The sequence below is a fragment of the Myodes glareolus genome, chromosome 17 (assembly GCF_982192425.1).
Source record: "Myodes glareolus chromosome 17, mMyoGla1.1, whole genome shotgun sequence".
Classification (NCBI taxonomy): Eukaryota; Metazoa; Chordata; class Mammalia; order Rodentia; family Cricetidae; genus Myodes; species Myodes glareolus.
Genome location: NC_142042.1, coordinates 27,513,214 through 27,536,060, shown reverse-complemented (window position 1 = coordinate 27,536,060; position 22,847 = coordinate 27,513,214). Strand labels below are relative to the sequence as shown.

Below are 22,847 nucleotides of genomic sequence, written 5' to 3'. Positions count from 1 at the left end.
TTCTGCATAAACTCTGTATGCATCTTTTGAAATAATTGCTTACGGTTTAGGATTAAAACGCTGTTTTAAGATTTAAAGATTCTTAAGCCACTTAAAATGTTCTTTTGAAAAAAAGACTTTTCCCACGGCAGTAACAAGACTTAATGTTCTATTATCTTAGCTATAGTCATTCCTTGAGAATAAACTTCGTATATATCCCAGAAGTGACAGGGTAGCAATCGAGTACATCTTCTATTCTAAAATTAATGTTCATACTTCAGTTCTGCATGCAACTTACAGTGTGTTAACTGAAGTTAGTATGATTCTACAATATTAAATGCCTATGGTGCTTATAATATTATATAAGTGATCAACACACACAGAAAAACCATGTCTTCTAGGTCGGCAGTCAGAAACTCTGGTTCTAATATTTGTTGGCTGTTTCTAGATTATTATAACAAGTTCAGGTTGTGTTTAGTATACTCTTTGGCTCTTTGGTAGGCAGGGCACTCTGAAACATATTGAGGTGTCAGATTCACTTACCTATCATTTGCTGCTTAGCGAGAATGACATCCTAGTGCATATTAGAGGGTTAATTTATGACAGCTCTTTAGTAACTTCCAAGCATAAAAATGACAGCTTTTTACAAGTGACAAGATCATAAACTTTTCAATGATTTAAGGACATGTTGCTGGGTGTTAATTAGAACCTGGTGGCATTACAAGTCATAATGAAGACATTTGAGTCAAAGGACATTGGAAGGACAGGAAAGTTCCTACAACAAGAACTCTGGCTATCAGGGTGCAGGCTCAGCTCAGGAGAGCCTCGGTGCTCTGAAACTGACTTGTCTCTTCTCCTAAGCGTTAGACGCTCTCTTGATGAAAAAGAAGAAGAATGAAAGCATTATTTTTCCCAAGTACAATACAGATAAATATACGTATAGACATAAATGCTTTCGATGCTACTGTATTTGTGATCCCGGTCTTACTTCAGTGTTGTATGTCTATACTGACGCTACGTCATGACTGACTCTTGGCCTTTTCCTATGATCTTTTCAGCCACCCATGGCCTATTCAGAAGGTCATAAGTTCTCAGGTTAGGGGGGTTCATTGCAGGTCGCCACCTCTATGAAATGTTTAAGTTCCCACAGCCTGAGAAGTGCTAGAAATCCTCTGTTGAGGTGGTGGGGCTCTGGTACTGCCCTCCTGTGCCTGACTACTGACAGAGCCGAGAAGCTTCCAGTTGATAAAAATTCTCCATTAGTCACTAGAGATGTTTCTCTAGGTCATCTCAGTGCCATGCTTGGGTCACCGTCTGGGGCTGGAGACAAAATCATGAGCTCTGGTTTTGGTGTAATAAGTTTTGTCTTCTCACTCTAATTCAAATGAAAGATAAGCTTCCCTAACACTATAATAAGTGCTAATAGTAAATAAATCATAATCAGTAAATAATCTGGGGGGGAAACAATTTAAAACCACTTTAAGGTGTTCATTGTATATTCATAAATATAGACTTAAAATTTTGCAATATTTGATGGCCCTACATTGACTCGAGATGCTCCTTACTAATTTAATTTGCTTCATTTTGCTAAGGTGGCAGATGGCAGGGTGGCCGATTCTCCTTTCATCGTTTTAAGTTCTTAGCCAGGATTTAAAAATTGAAACCCTTCTGTGTGACCTACAGGACGGGTGGTACCGAAAACATCAGTCATGATCTTAGGCCTGTGTGTGTGTGCGTCTGTGTGTGTGTGCGTCTGTGTGTGTGTGTGTATGTGTGTGTGTGTTTATGCTTTGGAAATATTTCCTGTTGCTACTCATGTCCTTCTTATCTGCCATGACCGCATGCTGGCCGTTATGTCTAGGACACAGAGGAAAGCAGTCATTACATACCAGAGAAGCTTTGCTTTGCCACCTGTTGCTCTTGGGGAATAGTTGGAAGCTTCATGAGCACCCACATGCCTTCCCTGGCCCTCAGGAAATGAACCAAGTGCCTAAACCCTGACAGCAGACTCATCTGTCTCTCACCTGAGCGGCCCACTCTGAGGAAAGTGCTATTACTGTAGGCATGCAGAGGGGAAGTCACTGAGACCCGGCCTGACTTCATCTCAAGCTGTTCTTAGGCTTCCTGCACTATTTGAAAGTCCTCTTGCCATGTGGAAGGCATTTGGAATTCCTATTTCATGCATTCATGGTTCATATAGTGTCAAGATGTTCAGCTGGGAAAATTAAATTATGTACAATGTACCATGCAGAAGTTGATCTTCCGGAGTAAGATTTGAGCTTAGAAAATTAGTTTTATGAACAAGCTTTCAAAAATATTAAGAGTCTTTTTTTTCCTTCCAGTATCTTAGAGGAAAATAAGCATTGTGCCTACTTTTACTGATATCAGATAAAAACATAAGATTCTAGGTTATTCTTTTTAAAAAATCTTATTCTAGACACTTACTTTGAAAAATATACATACATTGTTTACCCATTCTCGTGGTTCCATTTCCCTCATAAATAAGCAGTTTTGACCAACAACCCTAGAACAAACCAAACCATAGCTTTACTGGTCCTGTGACCCAGGGCAAGATTTGGAATCTCTCTGTGCTTTGGTTTTCTCATGAGAACCAACAGTGGCCAGAGCACAGAGTTCTACTGTGAGAACGAAATGAATAAATGTGTGTGTAGCTCTTGAAATCTCCCCCAGCATATGGCAAAGGATTGCTGTTACTGCTTCTTGTGGGGCAGCTCAGAATATTGGGAGCATTGCTTATGCACCTGTTCAAGGTAGTCTTTCCTCGTGTAAATAATCTTAACCTGGAGAAAATACATCTAGCCATGCTTTACATAGATACAAATTATGGATCCCTCTTTAAAGGGATGAATGAATAAAACCATTAAAAGCAATAAGAGCACCCACTTTCCCTACTTCCTGAGTGTATTCCAGGAGCAAAAGGCAAGGGTGCTCATGGCTTGGAGATGAGAAAGGCCTTGTGAACCTTCTTCTTCCTGACTGTTCATGGGGAAAGCCAGAGGACAACTTGACACATCCCATGGTGATGTTTGTCTTTCCAGGCCTGACTTACTTCACTCAGAATAATGGTTCCTGTTCCAGCCATTTATCTAAGAATTTCATAATTTTGTTTTTCTTGATGACTGGATAACTTTCATAATTGTGTGGATGTGCCATATTTCTGTTACCTGTCATCTCTTAGTGGACATCTACACTATGTCTAATTTCTAGCTCTTGTGGATGGAGCAGCAGTGAACATGGATGAGCAAGCATCTCCATAGTGAACACTAGAGTACTTTGGGAAAATGCCTAAAAGTGATCTGGCTAGATCATGTAGTAAATTTGCTTCCAGCTTTCTCAGCAATACCCACACTGACTTCTGTTTGCATTCCCACCAGCACTGAGTCAGTGTCTCCCCTTCCCAATGTCCACGCCAACATTTGTCACCATTTGTTTTCCTTTTACCTTGTCCATTCTGACTAGGGTAAGATGAAATCTCAAAGTAGTTTTAATTTGTATTTTTACATAGCTAAGGATGTTGAACCATTTCAAAACTAAGTCTCAGCCATTTATCTTTCTTCTTTGGAGAATTCTGTGTAGTTCCATGGCCCATTTTTAGTAGGGTTGTTTGTTCTCTTAATGTTTAGGGGTTCTGTTTTAGTTCTTTGTATGTTATACATACTGACCATCTGATAGACATATAGATGGTCAAGATTTTTCCTCATTCTCTAGGCTACCTCTTTTCAATAATGGTATCTCTTGCCATAAAGTCGCTTTTTTGTTTCATGTGGTCCCATGTTGCCTGTTGATCTTAATGCCTGCGCCATCAGGATCATGTTCAAAAATTCCTTTCCTGTGGCAACTTTTTCCAGGGTGTCATATTATTCTGGAGTCCTCGATCCGTTTGGAGTTTAGTTTTCTGAGAGTAAGAAATAAGAATTAAGTCTCATTCTTCTATGTCTATATGTTCTTCTATCTCCAGTTTGAGTGGCAATATTTACTCATCTGTTGAAAATGTCTCTTCTACAATGTGTATCATTGGCCTCTTTGTCAAAAAAAAAAGGCAGCTGACTATAGGAGTCTGGGTTTATATGTGGGTGCTCAGTTCTATTTCATTAACCAATATGTTTGTTTTGATGCTAATACCATGCTGGGGTTTTTTTCCCTGTAACTCTATAGTAAAACTTAAAATCTGGGGTGCTGATACAACAGCAATATTTTTTAATTGTTTTTTTTTTCAATTTGACTATCCTGGGTCTTTTATATTTCCATATGAAACTTAAGATGTTTTTTCAGTATCTGTAAGGAATTGCATTTTGGAATTTTGCTGCGCATTTCATTGAATCTGTAGATTGCTTTTTGTAGGAGTTTGATAATATTAACCCAACCAATCCATGAGTGTGGGAGGTCTTTCCATCGTCTGCTATCTTCTTCTATTTCTTTTTCAGGGTCTTAACGTTTTCATTGTATAGGTCTTCATTTTCCTCGACTAAACTTTTTCCAAGATATCTTGAGGCTCTTGGAAATGGTATTGCTTTCTTAATTTCCTTCTCAGTGTTTGGCATTTATACATAGAAAGACTGACTTTTGTATATTGTCTATAGGAAAGCTGCTGACTTTTGTATACTCTGTATAGAAAGAATACTAATTTTTGCAAGTTGGTTTTGTCTCCTGCTACTGTTCTGAACTTTCTAGTCAGTGATGCTAAACTCAAGATACTTTTCCCAGATTTTCAGTGCTTGCTTTTCTCTTTTAGAGGATACAAGTAGCTTATTTTACTAAATCAAGAAGTCAAGTTTTAGCCAGGCAGTGGTGGCACACGCCTTTAATCCCAGCACTTGGGAGGCAGAGGCTGGTGGATCTCTGAGTTTCAAGGCCAGTCTGGTCTACAGAGCAAGTTCTAGAAAAGGCTCCAAAGCTACATAGAGAAACCCTGTCTCAAAAACTAAACAAAGCAGGAAGGGGGCAAGTTTTAAGTAGGCAGGGGAGATATATTGCAGCAGATATTACATCAAATCATAAAAAAACTATTTAAATAGCAACTATAATTTAATGGTTTCCCATTCCTTGAAGTTTAATGGTTTCACTCTGGTTTCCTCATTAGTGAAAATTTGACAATCAGATCAAGAACTTAAAGAGGCAGAAGGGTCTAAGGTGGTAACCATCTCTCCCACATCATATGAAATCCCCTCGGACCTGAGATCTGTTTTCACAGGAGGCAGAGACATTCACTTGACACTCTCAGGATTGAGCGCTGGCCTGGTCCTCTGTGAGTACCAAATGCGTCTTCCGAATCTGACGAAGATGAATGCAGCTCAGTCCTCAGAAACATTGGCATATCTCAAAACTGGCAGAGATAGATGGAGGGATGTAAAATTAATTCATAGAGGAAAGGAAATAAGACAGCCTTAGCAGATAGGTCACACTGTGTTATTATTGCTTGTAACTACTTCCTGCTGGCACAGACTACCTGAAGACATGGGTAACTTGAGTCCAATTAGGAAACTCATGCAAAAGAAATCAGAGATTTTTAGCAACCGTAATGAAACTTCCAACAATTACACTGCATGTCCTTCATGATGCAATTCTGTTAATACAAACAAAATCTCCAAAAGACAGTTTTTCTGGGTTTTAAATAAATTCACTATTTAGTTCATTTTCAACAGAACATTTAAAATGTATTAATTTATACTCAGATTGTATCCTTATGAGTAATAAGTGTTTTAGGGACAAACTCCACTTCTCATTTTTTTTGTCTCCTCAATAATTTTAGAAATCAGTCAATAACCAAACTGACTGCCTCACGGTTCTTAGTATAATAATGCTACTGCTGTAATTCTCAAAAGCAGGTGTCATGCTGACTTGAATTCTAATTAGCCTCTAAGCAAAAAGAACAGTGCATGGCTAATGCATTCTGTGTCAAGACACATTAATCAATATTTTGGGGTGCTTTTAGCACCCAGGCAAACCAGCACATATTTTTCAAACTCCATTGCACTATTTTGGGGGACAATGAAAATCAGATCTGTTCAGAAACAATAAAAATGACAGAAAACTAGACTCAATCTAGAGAGGGTTTTTAGGTTAAGAAAATGATGTAATTTATTTCTTTAATTGATAATAACTTATAAAAATAAAACTAATAATAATAAATAAAAAGCCAGATATTCTTTCTACAAGCAAGAACTAATCAGTTAGGAGTTTCTGGCCACCATTTTGCCTAATGAATGGAATGTTCTGGATGTCTATCTAGAAACATCTGGCAAGCCATCTCTGTGAAAATGAAACTGCCTCTCTTTTTATCTCTCTCTTCCTTTCTTCCTTCCCTTCATTGAACTAGCGACCCTGCTAAGTATGTGCCGGTTCTTCTCGCCTTTATGAATGCTATCACAGTGATCATTTAGAAGGTAGAGACTGTCTGAAATATTCCCTTGCTGTGCTTAGAAAGTCAGTTAAGATTTTATTATAGAATCCCCAGACCTCATGAAATCTTCAGCAGTCATTCAGAAAAGCCACGTTCCTAAGCTTTTGCCAGCTCTGCTTCATGTTTTCATAATATAGAAGGGAGCCGTTGTTTCTCAGCTGGTGGACAGGACTGGAGGGGCTAATGCGGCTCCTTAGTCTGTTTGCTCTTTAACTTTTTTATCCAGAAGACTTCACATTTATGTTGCTGTTACACTGAGATATTTGGATTGGTTGTTTTTAGGTGGGTGGCGGTGGATAGGTATTAACAGAAGAGTTGAAGAAAACTGACTTCAGCCAAAAATATATCTTGTTCAAAATTAAACTGGAGACATTTTGCTCATTGTTAGGTAGACTGTGTATTTTAGGAAATAAAACCAATTTTTTTCAAATAAGATCAGAAAACAATGTAAGAAGGATGATAATGGTATATCAAGATTCCCCCCCCCCAAATCTCTTTAATGTCTGGCTTGGACTACAGCTGGATTCTCATCTACTTGTCTACATTCAGTTTCTCAAGTTGTTATTCGGGGTGAAGTATTTAACACATCTCAGATAGGTAATTGTACAATGAAAGGTTATTTTAACAACTTATTCAGATAGAGTTGTTAGTTTCCTTTGCTATAACCTCCGAGCTCCATGAGTGGCTATGTCTTAAAGGTTAGACTCCACACAAAATCCGAAGCCACATCACGAGCTGTTCACACTCAGATCCTTCAGGCCAACAGCAGACATAATGTCTTTGCCCATTGTAAAGGCATTTGACCTTTAAGCCCTCTTCAGACCATCTGGGAGAACCAGGGTTTCTCCAAGAAAACTTTTGGAACCAAAACTGTCAGAACCAGTATAAGCTCAGGAGATAAGTAAGCTTAAAAAGTTTGAGAAAGTAGTGAGACACGCCTTTAATCCCAGCTCTTGGGAGACAGAGACAGGTGGATCTCTAAGTTTGAGCACAGCCTGGTCGACAAAGTAAGTTCCGGGACAGCCAGGGCTACACAGTGAACCCCTGTCTCGAAAGACTAAAAGGAGGGAGAGAGAGAGGAAGAGAGAAGAGACCAATAAGTGTCCCCACCCCACCACGCCACAAGATAGGGAAGATGGAGCAATGGCCCGAAAGTGACCAAACACTCAGAGGAAGTAGACACAAGCCTTAGGCCCTATAGTTAGCTCTGTGGGATTTGCCTTGAGGGCTTTGGAACATGAGGTGTATCGAGATGTACATGTGTGACTGATACTTTCTCAGAGTGGTGGTCATGAGCGACTAATCATACTAAAAATTTTCAAAGCCTATAAGCACAACGGTGCTAAAAACCAAGTCTGCAGCTTAATTTATCTCTTGCAATTAAATAATTTTGGCCTGAATCATCTATTAAAGGAAATTTAATGTATCTTTAGAAGGAAGATTAAAAATGCCTGTATCTAACTGCTGAGATAACAAAGACTTGTTTGTGGAAAATGCAACCGCATGCTTGACTTTTTTCGTAAACTAAACACTAACTCAAATACGGACTGTATTTCTGTGTCGTCTTCCCTTTCTGCTTTGTATTAGTATGTTTTAATGAAGCTTCCACTTGACTGGCTAAAGAGATCATTTTATCTTTGCTTGAAAATGTATAAAGAGTTCAAATTGAAAAGCAAATATTCAACTTCTACATTACAATTTTGGGACATCTGCCATAACCAATGACTGTAACGTTCATTCATATTCTTGAAAGTGGAAAAAAAGACACCTATTCATGTTAAATATTACCCCTATTAGATTAAATGTTTTACTTATAAATAAATGTATCCCTTATAGGGTTTTTGTTTATAAAATAACACATCAAATTATTTTGCTAAAGGTAGGTTTATAAATGATTTCTCTGAATTGAGTTCAGATTTTTATTTTGAAATATTAAGAAGTATGACATCTTTGCCAGGTTTTCCCTTCCAGGAGGAGGTAGATTGTAGTGCCCAGTAGAATAGGAACTATAGGAAATAACCTTACCCTCAACCTCAGTTCCGAGACCCAGCCCTCACTTCTCTACCCTTGGGATGCCCAAGTCAGACTAAACCTGAGTGGTGTGTCACCTGAAATGTTTCACAGTGATGACATCCTACTCACAATTCCCAGCAGCTAACTTTTAGATAACATGCTTGAAGCATAGATGCAGACATTTTAACATGCCTGCAGAACACTCTCTCTATGCCTTCCTGCTTAGTTCCAAGCACCACGAAACAGGTTCAGTGATGGCTGATCTGGAGGGAAATCAATTGAACCAATAATTCTTCCAGAAATAGTCCAAGCATAAACAAAACAGGAAGTATTAGAACAGAACCATCACAAGGTTTGCTTTAAATTTTTTGTTATGCATTTTACATTCTAAATGGTTAGATCCTTATGTCTTGTTTCCCTTGACTAGTTAAGAAGAAAATAAAACTTGGTAGGTAATCAGGACGATGTAAACACTGGTTCAAGTAGTTTCTTTCCAAACCCCAGGACTCCATCTTTCTGGTTCAGATGCCAACTGAATTTGGGCCGTAGCTCAGTCCTATTCTGATGCTGTCCTTCTTAGTCTCAGATGTCACAGTCTTCAGGACCAACCTTGCAAGACTAACTTCATTTCAGTGGCATGTAGCAAATTATCAGTGACTGGGATTATTTGCGCTTTTTCTGAAGTGGCTATAGATTTAGGGCTTTGGGGGACAACCTGTTTTAAGAATTGGCTAGAATGAGTCACAGTTCAGGATGACAAAGTGCCATGCTTACCCTTGTCATTTATTCTAAAGGCTGAATAAAGCGGCCCACTGAATAGGGCAATGTCTAGAAGATCTCCAGCCACAAAAGCCTCTGTCCTTGTGGATCTGAACGCTCCACCCTCCTGGCTTGTAACTGTGTCTGCTGACTTGAAAAGTCTACTTGGTTCTGTCATTTAGGGTTTCTATGGGGATTCCAGGGCATGATTGAGGAAATGGCCACCCTCTAGTGATTGACGTCAACCTCCAGCCATTCTCCCCTTCCCATAGGTGATGAAATAAAATGTAAAATTCCAGCCTTCTAGCCATCAGATTGGTTACTCACACCTTGGCAATATCTAGAGGACTCACTTAATGTCTTCTGTTTGTAGCAATTCATGTGTAGTTGGAAGGGACAAGTTACAAGCAACAAAGGAGGTCCCTTAGCATTCCTATAACCCAGAGGAGTTTAAGGCTTGAAATATCTATGCCAAGACCAGGGTGCCTTTTATTAGGACACAGATGAATTTCCTCCAGGTAGTAGAGATAACGTTTGAGGGGTATGACAAGAAGAGGGACTCTCCTTTCATATTGAATATTACTATTCTCTCACCTGGCCATATTCATTGTATCAGCTGTGTATTATTGCCTACCGCCTTACCCTAGAAAGTAGCTGCTGAAAACCATCAGCTTAAAGTCTCTGAAAGGAAGGAATTCAAGCAGAGCAGAGCAAGTGGCTCTGCCTCTAAGTCCCTGAAGAGACGGCCATGAAGCAGGCATCCAGGGCTGCAACCTCTTTAGAAGAATCTAAGGGGATGGAAAATCCACTCCAAAGCTCCCTCGCAGAGTTCTTGACAGCCCTCAGTCCTCACACTGTGGTAGTTCCACAGGGCTACTCCACAGCAGGGTGGTTTGTTCCTCTCAAAATCAGTGGTCCAAGTGAGAAGATACAGGAAAGACCCACCCCAGACAGAAGCCACTCAACTTACACTCAGATGTAATGTCCTTTCATTCCCAGAATATCTTATTCACCAGGTCTACATAGGGAATCTACTCTTGACTCAAGAGGAAGAGATTTCACAAGGCTGTGGACACAGGAATAGAGCCTTATAGGCCCCTCCACATCCACCCAAACATAATTGGTCTTTGTGCGTTAAATGACAAGACACACCAGACGGATGAGGGACGGAGTTATTACAAAGACATTTTCAACACTTTCTAAAGCGTCTCTGGAGCGCCACTCATTTCATTGATGGCCATCGTATAGGGAGTAGTTTGAGTTCAGCTGGAACACTTGTACGCAATCAAGGAAGTAGAACCACAGTAGGAAAACTTGAGTGTGCTGTCAAATGAATAATGCCTTGCATGCCCATCTCTTTTAAGGGAGAACCAGGCTTCATTGGTCCTCAAGGAGAGCCGGGATTACCAGGGTTACCAGGAACAAAAGTAAGTAGACCTTTATTCCCCTCCTTTTTCTCTGAAATTTGTGCCATCCCTGCTGAAAAAGAAAAGGTGGAAGGACTATTCCACTGTTTTGGTGGCCATATATTTTTGCCTTAGAACCAAGGCAGCCTGATCCACCTATTAATGGAGTTGGATATAAGGAAGCTCTAGGCACATCCGACGGTGGGTGGAATATAGTCGTAGTTCAAGTTTGCCCTCTGGATTCCTCAGTAAGTGTGATGCCACTGGCTTCCCAGTGACATGGAAAGGTGGCTGAGAGAAAGGAGGGCCAGAGCTCACCAACCCCTTCTTCCCTTCCTCATCCATTTCTGGATGCGCTTGCAAATCGGACATTAATCCCATCCCCATGGATGTCACAGAGATTTCTAAATGCTTCAGTCCAAAAAATGTCCGCCCTAAATGATGTTTGCAGAAGTACTCTGTAATGAAAACCATCTTTGAGTGTTCTATTTGGCAACCTTAGAGTGGACCCTGAAAGCAAAAGCTGTATGTTGCCATGCAACAACAATACAGTGCTACAGACAGAGAGGCAAGTCCAGAGGTCACCCTCTATCTGCCCAGTGAGAAATAAACGGTGATGGAGTTGTGCTCAGGACAGACTCATGAATCAAAGGTACAAAGTAGCATCAACTTATACTCATTTATTTTTAAGCCACAGCAGACTCTGCCTCGGTGAGTTCTGGGTTCAGCAGAAATAGGCCAGGGGTGGCTTCCAATAGTTAGAGAACTATGTCACGGTCCATTCAGATGGAGTAGGCCTCATTTCTGCTCTGGTCAAGTGAAAATAACTCTAATCCTAGCAGCGGAAACTATCCATTGCCTAAGGGGACTGGAACTCGTAGGATTATGCAAAATTGTTTTTCAAAGAAATCCCATTTTCACACGATAAGGTATCAAGCCCATTAAAGAAATTCTGTTTTAGCCTGAACAAATTCGCACAAGATAGACCTTTCTAAGAGGGAAAGACAGATAGGAAAGGAATTGTCTATTGACATGAGAACTGTTATATCGATTGAATTTAAAGCCTTAAAGCCAGGAGAGAGGAGAAGGTGACCAGGGAGAGTATATCCACCACCACACAAGAAGGGTGAGTCCTAGCACGGGGAGCCATTGGGAACTTCACCTGCAGAAGATTTTTGCTAGACAGGGGAAGAAAAAGAAACCCAGCTGATAGAGATATTTATCCCTAAATACTTTTGGGGGGTTGGTTTTTTTTGAGACAGGGCTTCTCTGTAGCTTTAGGGCCTGTCCTAGAACTAGCCTGGAACTTGTAGACCAGGCTGGCCTCAAACTCACAAAGATCCTCCTGCCTCTGCCTCCTGAGTGCTGGGATTAAAGGCCTGTGCCACCACCACCTGCCCCGAAATACTTTTTTTTAATAGCAAACTGTTAAACTGTTCCATAGTTTCAAAAAGAGAAAGACTCAGAGATAGAGCCACAAAGTTGAGAGTAATGGCTGTTATGAAGGCCTCAGCATGACTCTAAAGAACAAATACTTTATTCTGGACCTCTAGGAGAAGGAGGAGATGTGATGCCCTTTGACCTTTCTACAAGCAAGCGTATGCACAGAAAGCCAGTTTTAGCAATATTCTAAACTTGTTAGCTGGATAGCCTATCTCAACAAGAGTTGTGTCCTAAGGAGAAATTTCCAATTTGAAGATCTATTTTGACCCAACAATTATATTTTTACCATTGTTTGTAGGTGGTCTGAATTTGTACCCCTAACAAGAGATCTGAAAAATAAAATGGTGTGTCTAACTCGCACGGCACTGAAGACATGCCCGAAGGAAGGAGACTAATGGGATCTAAGAATCTGTAGTAGGAACAGTGTGTTCGAAGGGCCTATCCTGTGCCTTGTCAGAGCTACATCTGCCTAGAAAAATTGAATTTCAGTCAGAGGACAAAACAAAAAGGATGTCAGAGTATAAAGTATGGAACTTCCCCACTGTGCTATGTATTTTTGCTGGAATTTCTTAAAATTTGCTACAGAATGTGAATAGATGTCCATTCAATAATTAAAAAGGAGGAGGAGGAGGAGCAGGAAGAGGAGGAAGAAGAGGACGAGGAAGCCATACTGATAACCTTTACATTTATCTGCATAGCCACCTAATGGACATTTACCAAACTCTTTCCATATTTATAAAATGGGATTAGAAGGCAGGATTACATATTTATATCAGGGTGTTCTAAAGACTCAGAACCTACATCAATGAGTGAATGGGTGGGTGGGTCAGTGGTTAGGTAAATATATATACATATTTACCTACCATATATGCCTCCTAGTTTATTAGGAGAATTGGCTCATGCGATTATGGAGGCAAAGATGTCCCACAGAAGTCAGCTATTTAAAGCTGAAAGCATCCTAGTAAGCATCCTAGTGGCATGGCTCTGTTCAGGTCTGATGGCTTCAGAATCACGGATGCTGGTGCTGAAACTCCTTGGCAGAAGGTAAAGGTCTGAGACGCAGCGTCTGGTGCTGGTCTTGCCCTCAAAACAGAAAACTGGCTGTGGTGTTATGAGCAGCTAAAGGTGCTCCAGAGGGACAGAGACAGCTTGCCTGTCCTCTCTGCCTTTGGTTCTATCCATCCCGAAGCCACGTGGGCAACAATCACGTATTTGAAGGGTAAACCTCCCCCTCTCCGTCCATCGACTCAGTCACTGACGATTATGCGATCTCCTCTGAACACACTCTAATAAAAACAGGAAGAACACTTCCACAGTCCCAGAGATGCTCCCTACCCCAGACAAGATGACACCAAAATTAACAGCCCTAGAATGTTTTGTATATGGAATGGGGTTATTCATGTTCAGAGACGAACACAGTACCGCATGCTGTAACAAGCAGTGACTCTCTGTTTACCTCAGTTTTATCGAACTCTGTATTCCTCTCTGGGAAACAGGCATGGAGAGGCTATTATTTACCTGTTTTGCAATTTGTGACAGGGTGACCGTGGGGAGGCAGGGCCTCCTGGAAGAGGTGAACGAGGAGACCCGGGAGCCCCAGGACCAAAGGTCAGTTATTCTTACGTTGGAGGAGAGCTGTCTTTAGCTTGGGAGTGCACGCCTCTTGCTATAGACTATGCAACTAACTCTTCAACAGATGCTAAAACGATCCAAATCATAAGCACCTCATTAAAATGCACACCGATGGCTAGTGATTCTGCAGTTCAACTCTTCTTGTTTACTCTGTGCAGCTCAGTGAAGAAATTTAATAGCTTATCTGAACGTAAAGGGAGAGTTGCTGTCATATAACACACCATCGCTCAATGTGTGTTAAAGCCGGCTGAGAAAAACCCTCACTGCCCAGTGCTGTGTTCGTTTCCATGGTAACTTGATGGCGTGTGACTCCTTGGAAATATTAGTGCTAAGGATTTATTTGCCTATGCAAGCTCCATTTACTTAGACATTATGCAAACTAACGTGATCATCCTCTACTCTAATAACCAGCCTCTCTCGGAGGCAGGGGTGATGTAATCTCTGATGAGAAAGACCCCTCAGCGCAGAAGCACTATTGAGACTCACAGAGTCCCTTACAGAGCTCTCCCCGGCCACTGATGGCAACGTCTTCAGAGTCATAATGGGTAGAGGTTGACAGAGACCCGGGAGTGAGCTCCTACTGCAGCGATGTGTATTCTCTGTGTTAAAATAACCAACATTATATGGCACTGTGCCGGGCAGTTAAGATAAAGTGTGTCCGTGATCCTCTTTGTTCTGAGCCACTGTTCTTATCTTCTTCCCTGTCGTTCTCTTTCTCATCTTCATACTCTCTTACAATAGGGGAAACAAGGTGAATCAGGAGCTAGAGGCCCAAAGGGGTCAAAGGTCAGTAACCAATAACCATTTTGATGTGACTTCGGGCCTTCAAGATATGTGTCTTTTGCCTCTTCCTCAAAGAGTTCTGTCGTAGATGAAACCTTTCCTTCAGGGCTTACATTTGGTTTGTCCCTGTGATTATAACTCAAGACATTTGGCTTATTTTTCCTTGTTGTTGTCTGCTCTTTTCCTTAAGACTATCCCTTTTTAACGTAGTGTGTGTGTGTGTGTGTGTGTGTGTGTGTGTGTGTGTGTGTGTGTTATGCTGTGTGCCACAACACACAATATGGAAGTCAGAGGATAATTTGTGGGAGCCAGTTCTCTCTGTCCACCATTTGGGTAACTCAAGTATTCGGGCGTGGCGGCAAGTGACTCTGTCCACTGAGTCATTCGCCAGCCACCTTCAGACTATTCTGTAAGAGGCAGTGTATGACCTGTTTCTTGAGATTAGCTTCTTTGGGGAAAAGAGACAGTTTATGAATTGTTTGCTCTTAGTTTTCATTCCCTGTTTTTGTTGACGAATGCTCCTGTTATACTTTGGTTCGTCACGTGACTCCATTCAGAGAGATAGAACAATACCTTAGGACTAGAACATGGCTCAGTGAGGAAAACTTCTTACCATACAACATGAAATTCTGAGTTTGAGCGCCCAGAACCCACAAAATAACTCAAGCATCTGTGATCCCTGCACTCCTGCAAGAAGATAGGAGGAAAGACAAGGGATCCCCCAGAAGCTAGCCTGGCTTACACAGTGGAAAACACAAAGAGACCCCGTTTCTCATTAAGTGAAAGACAGGCACCGACGCCTGAGGGTGTACTCTGATCCCTGCACACTCACTGGGACACAATGCGGGCACATGTGCACACATTAAATAATAACCACAATAAAATGTCACCACCAATAGCAGTTGTCCCTTCGTCATGATGCTTATACTATCTGAAATAGCATATATACTGTCACTGAAAATGCCATTAGCTGATAGCATAGAAGAATACAAAATGGGACTAGAGATTAGAGGCTGTTAATACCCTATCCTTGGAGAAGTTAATTGTTATGGCCCATGCCACTAATATAACCTGTATATCACAAGCTCCCTTTCTCCTTATCCTCACTGGTCCTTATCTGTTTTATGTAACTATGTAGAGTGACAGATGTTGTGAGCTCTGTATCGAAAGGGGGCTCTAGTTTCAGGCCGATTTGAAGAACCTTTAGATATACACAGACTTAAGTACTTTCTTCTCTTGTCATTTTCAACCTCTGATCATTTGGAGAGCATGTAGTCTATTCTTGGTGTCTCCGTGGGTGGGGTTATGACACTGTAAATAAAACTCCAGAGATGATTTCCTATTGCTTTGAAATAGAAATGGGGGGGAGCAGAAAAGAGAGGACAGAGAGGAGAAGGAGAAGGGGAGAGATAAGAGAAAGGAAGTCTGGCCAGCCTGGTCTAGCTGACTGCTGTCAACTCCCACAGAGTGTTAAAGTAGCTACCGGTAGCTATTGTCATCAGAGGGAGGTCCAGCCTCTGACTTTACAATCCCATTCTCCCTAAATTGATCTCTCCAGCCCTTCCTGTCCCAATTATCTCTGTTTTCTTCCATGAGGACGGATGCCACAGTGGTTTGGTCCTTTTCCTTTTATTCACACCCCTTCAAAGGAAAGCAGCCCTGTCAGTATGAAGGTAAATGTTACTTTGGGTACCCGAGAAATCACTTTACTTTTGCAAAGCCTAGCCAGAGAGTACACAGCCTGTCTGACTGTTCCAACATACCCTGTATTCTGAGGATGACATTTAACTGCCCATCAGTGGCATCTTTAGGAGGCATTTACAGTGGTGGCCGTGATGTGTGCTTCATATGTCTGCAGTTCGTGTCTAAAGCACGGCTGTGTGGTACAAATAGCTCATTAGGTGTGATGGATTCCTACAGCGGTGGCCCTGTTTCTAATTCATTATTTCCTTTTTTCATGGGCAAAGGGTGATCGTGGAGACAAAGGAGACTCTGGAGCTCTGGGACCCCGGGTAAGTGTTCCTCTTGTCTAAACTTACATTTGAGGTCATGTTGGTGTAGCTGTGAGAGACATCTGAATAGATGGTATACAACCAAAGCCATTAGTGGTAGGCTTGGATTATTCCCACTGCTAACCTTCCCCTTGGGTCCTTATTTTTTTCATTCAGGCACAGGTTGTGTAGAGATTCTCACCAAACACCTTTATTCTGGGGGGGGGGAGGGTATTATGAAGCCCACAGCTACCCAGCTAATAAGACTTCCATTTTTTAATAAGGCACTGGTTTGTGTGTTTATACTCTTCAGAAAAGTCGAAGGACTAGGACACAGGTCATGGAAATTGTGCAGCAGATATAATGGGTAGAATAGGAGTCTACACTATGCAGAGATGTGAGTGTGCTTGTAATCTGGATTGAGGGAGGTATATTTGTGGGTGTATAATATTCTGGTCTTCCATTTCCTCTAGTTTTAGATAAGTTGGGACATATGGGATAAGATTCTTATGGGGGAAGCCAAGAATTTCCCACAGAATATTGTTCATCATTGCTCTCTCTTCTTAGGGGATGAGGAAGCAACCTACAATATGTAGAGAGAGGTTAGGGGATGGGCACTGGTGGTGCACGCCTTTAATCCCAGCACTCGGGAAGCAGAGGCAGGAGGAGCTCTGTGAGTTTCAGGTCAGCCTGGACTACAAGAGCGAGTTCTAGGACAGGTTCCCAAAGTCAAAGAGAAACCCTGTCTTGAAAAACCAAAAAAAAAAAGGGTTATTAGGGGTTACATTAATAAATATGGAGAAAGTTAATAGTATTTCACAAGACACAATGAACAACTGGTGTGTTTGGAGTCGGTTTCACATAGACAGAAAGTTAGATGTAGTCTATCTCCTTTATAATATGGACAAAGTTTAAACCTAATTATTATTCTGAAATGTACTTGCATCGTAGTAAGGAAATAATAGTCAGGGAGGAGTCAAGCTGTTCCTCTTTTGCCATCATCTTGTAGGCAAGACTAACACCCATGACTTTCCCTTGCTTTGTTTTCTGTTACAGGGTCCACCTGGGCAAAAGGGAGATCCAGGAGCTACTGAGATCATAGACTACAATGGCAACCTCCACGAGGCCTTACAGGCAAGTGACTAGCCTCTGCCCTTAGCCACACAGAGTATGACACACACAGATAAGTGTATTAGTCTTCTATTGCGACTTATGGAAGAAAGAGTTTATTTTAGCTTACAGTTTCAAAACACCAGAGTTCATAATTGTGTCAGGGCATGGCATCCTGAGCAGGAAGCTGAGCATTCAAATCTTCCATTGAAAACACTAAGCGGAGAGCAGACTGGAAGTGGAGTGAGGCTACGCTCCAAGTGTGTACTTCCTCCAGCAAAGCTGCAGCACCCTGCCCCCAAGAGCATCACCACCTGGGGACTAAATGTTCAAATGCCTGAGCCTAGGGGGGCGGGGGGCATCATGCCACCACCACAACGGGTCCATGGACTTCAGCGCTCTGCGTTCTTTCTTCGTCCTTCCCTACTCACTTATGTTCTGAGCGCCGGCCCCAGTTGTCTTTAATTTGTAGGAATTTACACGGCTGATTTTCTGCTTCCCTTATATTTTAAATTTTCCTAAACCTTATCAAGTATAAACTTTGTGTTAGTTTAGGCAAATGTTTACTTCCTTGCTCTAATAGGGGACTTTACAAAGCTGAGCAGGAGCCGCTTGAGTTCAGAGTTCCACTGTCTTTCTCACCAGAAATGTGACCTGGCCAGTTCTTTTACTGCTGTGTGCCTCTGTTTCTCCATATTTGAAATGAAGGCACTAGCAGTAGCTACCTCTCCAGTGGCTGATAGCAAATGGCTAAAGATATGACTCATGCTTTGAAGAGTCCTTGGCAAATAGTGGCCTTCTATATGTTTGTATGTTTCAATTTGTTTCTTTTAATTCCGTGAAAAATACTTCACAAAACAGTCCATGTGGCTTGCTCTGTGACTCTCGCTTCTTAACCATCCTTCCCATGATTATACACAAGCATTATAGTTATCTGATGTCACCCAGTGGTGACCATGACAGTCCCCACCCTTGACATTCCTGTCACGTATACCAAATTGCCTTCCTTTAAAAAAAAATCTTTATGCTTTCCCTGGCCTTCTGCTTTAATTTCTTTCATTCTTTCCCTCTAGTGAAGTCATTCTATTTTGGTATTTCACACTTTTATACATCCTGACTTTTTTGCTAGCCTAAAGTCTCTGATCTTCCTTAGGTAGACCAGTTACCCCTTCTGTGTTGCAGCAAGTTGTTTCCTGACGGTTCTGCCATTTCTGGGGTCTAGCTTGTGTACGGCTCCAGCTGTTTGGAAGAGTTTCCTCCATGGTCACCTGTTTTCTTACTGATTTCCATTAATATGCCTGCTTCTACTGGTACTTTTCCCACCTACTAGCTGACATCTTACTAACTTCTACCTACTGATAATGCCGTGTTTCTTCCTACTGCTCTAGACAGAAGGTCAGGAGCATCTCACGACTGTTCTTAGTTCCTCTTGCAGTGTCATGCCAGGAGCTTTCTCAAAACACATCTCAACACTGCTCATTCTGTCCACTCCCACATATTGGTCCACATCCTGGTGATTTCCTATCTAATCCTGTACCGGTCCTGTGGCCAATGCTGCCTCCCTGGTGTCTTCTGGCCCCTCTGATCTAACCAGTGTGCGTCTCTGAGGCAGATGTTTCATAAGCTATCATTACTTTGATTGCTCTGATTTCCTCAAATCTCTTTAAGAGTACTTGTTGCCTACTCAATCAAGACCAAACTCCTCCATCTGTCATCAGTTAAGGCTCTCTAGAACTATTTTTTCTGCCAGGATACGTTTTGCATTTCCTATGAAATAGTCATTTCTATCATATCTCTACAACTCTCCTTTGCCTAGGATCATCCTATTGTTTTTTCTTTCTTTTGTTCATTGAGTCTAATCCATAAATTTACTGCTGTCACCAGCTGACTTCTTCCTCAAAGTCAGGGGCCAGCAGTGCGACATATGATTACTCCCTAATCACATAATTAGTTTTAGTTTTTCCATTACCATATTGTAAGTTTCTTGGTAACAGAAAATATGTCTTATGTTTGGACTTGTAAATGTGCAACGAACAGTTAGCCTTTAGTGGTTGGATGAATGATTGTACTTTCTACGTACAAACCATTTTTTGGCTTAAAAACAAACTAGATAGTTTAAGTACCTCTAGCTTATATCTATTTTAATATTTCTAGCCTCATGATTTCATCAGTGTGGTCTAATTTTCATAGACCTGTACTTTTCTGTGGGCTTCGCTACCACTACTGACCTTTCGTATTTCTATCTTTTCTATCTGGACAAGTGTGGATTGGATGGTGTATTCAGCCAACTGATTGATTTAGCATTCCTCCTTACAAGTGGCTTAAACATAAACAGTAACCTTAGGGTTATTGTCAAATTCTTGAGCCAACTTTCTAAATGTTTTCCTTTCCCCCTACAAGTTGGTAATTATATATGGAGGGTCGGAGACAAGGAACAAGCAGGCTTTTTTGGACCCACATGTTTTCAAATTTCTTATTTACATAGGAAAACAGGGACAGCTCTCAAAATTTATTAGCAAAGTTATACATTTCACCAAAACTACTTCCAGTGTCCTATAGGTCTTGTCTCCACCTGGAAAAGGTGCTCTGGTTACTTTCTGTGCTGTGTAGACAACCTGACCCACCCAAAAAAAAGCTTAGCGGGAAACTTTTAGCTTATAGTTCCAGTGGGATGGTATCCATCATGATAGAGCAACATGGTAAAAATGGTGAAAGCAATGATGGTATGGAAGAGCAGGACAATGGCTGTTAGTGTTGTGTCCATTCCCAGGAATGAGAGGGAGAACAGGGATACAGGTGGGCTGGGCTGGGCTATAAATCCTCAAAGCCCTCCTCTAGTGATGTACTTCCTCCTACAGGCTCCACCATTAGGAAAGGTTCTTTAACCTTCCCATATAGTGCCACCAACTGGGGACCAAACATTCAAATACATCAGGCCATGGGGGGACATTTCTCATCTAAGCTATCACAAGGGCACCCACTTTCTACTCTTCCAAGAAATGCTCCCATATTACTGGCAATTTCTACAATGTTTTGAGGGGTTTTGAAAGCATTTTTTGCATGAAGAGGCATATGGGCTACGCTTACACGGAAGCTGACATTTCTGTTTCACTCTTCCCTCTACCACTTAGGAGTGGGGTCATCTTAGGGCAATCACTATTTCTACGCTTCACTAACCTTGTCTGCAAAATGTAAGAGCTCATAAAATCCAGTGTTGTCTTTAGGGTGGTTTTAAGAGCTCCTGAATGCCTTTTTCTGAAGTTCCCAAAAGCACTGTACATTTTGGAAAAGACATCTGACAGCTGTTCCTTGAAATGAATGGATACACACCTCCAGGGTCTTTTATTTTTCCCATCTCACGTTCTATGCGACTGTAAACAGTATCCAGTTAATATCCATCATCGTCAATGACTTTATACTGTCTCCAAACCTCATGATATATTACAGTTGGGTCAACCATATGCTGTATTTATAAAGAATTTAGAGTCATTTCTCAGTTGAGGTCTATTTGTTCATCATCCTCCTGACATAGTACTCTAGTGGATTAAGAGTCTTTGATGAGATCAATCAATTAAGTCAGAAAGGCATTAGAGGAAGAACTGATAAACATTTATGCTCCCCAATTTCTAACCAATGATGAATGATGCTTATTTTATTATTGTGCCCTTTAAAAAAACATTTTGTCTAACACTCTAGAATGACAGCATGGGTATGAATGTATTACCATTGCAATTTCACACTAGAACTATGTAATTCTATGAAATAGTTCCGATTATGAAAAAAATATCAATACTAGTTTAATTGGATACTTCTCTGTAGCCGGTATCCAGTGTGGGAGATAAAATAGTTGAAGCACTATGGGTATTATGTACCTAAGATATTTGGCATTCTGAATTTAGTATTTATAATTTTCATCCATTCACTTGTCGTTGAATGAGAAAATTTATACTCATAACAAACTGCTGATCGCATCCTTTTGACTGAAGCTGAAGTCATGGCGTAAAATAAAGACCTAACACATCTCATGATTTTTCTTTTTGACACCAAGCAACATAAAAGAGAATTTACCTCACCTGCTCTGGCCCAGCTTCTTGCCCTGCCCAGCTCCCCAGATTTCCCAGTCTCATCTTCCCCACAGGGAAACGTCCACATTTCCCACACCAACATGTGCTATCTATGTTCTTGTATCCAAATCACTCCTCTGTGTCTATTCTGTTGGAAAGATGGTTAGATTAGGTTGGTCCGTGGAAAGAAAAGATAATGTGGTTTGCGTAAGCACTGCCTTAGCCTTTTGTGTTGGTTCCAGGTAGCTCCAGATTCACAATTAACAATAAAACAGCTTTTCCTAGGTCAGATTTAAAGAGTTTTTACCCACAACTATGATCATTCTTTTTATATACTTAAAAGACACTGACATCATTTCCCCCTTCTTCTCTTTCCCCAGCCCCTCCTATATCCTCCCAAATTGATGGCCTCCTCTTCTTTTTAACCACTATTGTTACCTGTAAAGGAATGACTATAAATACAGCCTGTTCATCCCTTGGTATAAGATAACTCTGTCTATATCCCCCCCCACACACACACACAATGGTTTTCTGTTGGGATCACCAGTCATCTCTGTCCCATTAGCCACTCCCAAGTAACCACAGAGATTTAACAATAATTATAAATACTCAGCCAGTAGTGTGGACTTGTTACTAATTCTTACAACTTTAATTCACCCTTATTTCCGTCTATGTTCTACCACCTATCTCATTATCTCAGTATGCCATGTTTGTCTCTGTCTTCCTCGGCACCTTGCTCACAACTCCTGAGACTCCACCCTTCTTCTTTGTCATCCCAGGCTGGCGGCTCTTTCACCCAGTCTCACCCTTCCCAGCTATAGGAGTCAGCTCTTTATTAGCCAATGAGAGTAATGCATATTTACACTGTACAAAGATTGTCCCACAGCAGGGGCGTATCCCTGGAGAATGCTAACTCTTACTCTCTTGAAAGTTGATCATTGCTTGCCTCATCTGGGAGAGGAGGCCCCTGGGATTTCTCTCCCTTCTTCAGTGGGCTGTCAACTATTGGAATTGCGCAGGTCTTGTTCAGGCAGCCAGGCTGTTGAAATCTCACAGGTGTTGCTTCCCTGTCAGAGCTGGAAGGAATAGTTCCACAGAAGGCTTCCAGGGCCTCTGCCTCTCAGAATCTTTCTGTCCCCTCTTCACCAATATTTGCTCGCTGAGCCTTAAAGTGAAAGAATTGGGTTATATATGTATCAGTTGGGACTGGGCCACCAGGATGGTCACTTGGTCTCTGCAATTTGAT

The 22,847-nt window shown here is 41.3% G+C and overlaps 1 protein-coding gene across 1 annotated transcript in view; it reads left to right on the top strand.

Moving 5' to 3' along the window:
• The window catches only part of Col25a1 (collagen type XXV alpha 1 chain), a 398,267-nt gene that overhangs the window by 333,615 nt on the left and 41,805 nt on the right, over positions 1–22,847 (top strand). Inside the window, exons 19-23 of the mRNA XM_087897573.1 lie at positions 10,537–10,599; positions 13,561–13,629; positions 14,395–14,439; positions 16,404–16,448; positions 17,484–17,561. Of these exons, the coding sequence (XP_087753699.1) occupies positions 10,537–10,599; positions 13,561–13,629; positions 14,395–14,439; positions 16,404–16,448; positions 17,484–17,561 (300 nt within the window). The remainder of the gene's footprint in view (positions 1–10,536; positions 10,600–13,560; positions 13,630–14,394; positions 14,440–16,403; positions 16,449–17,483; positions 17,562–22,847) is intronic.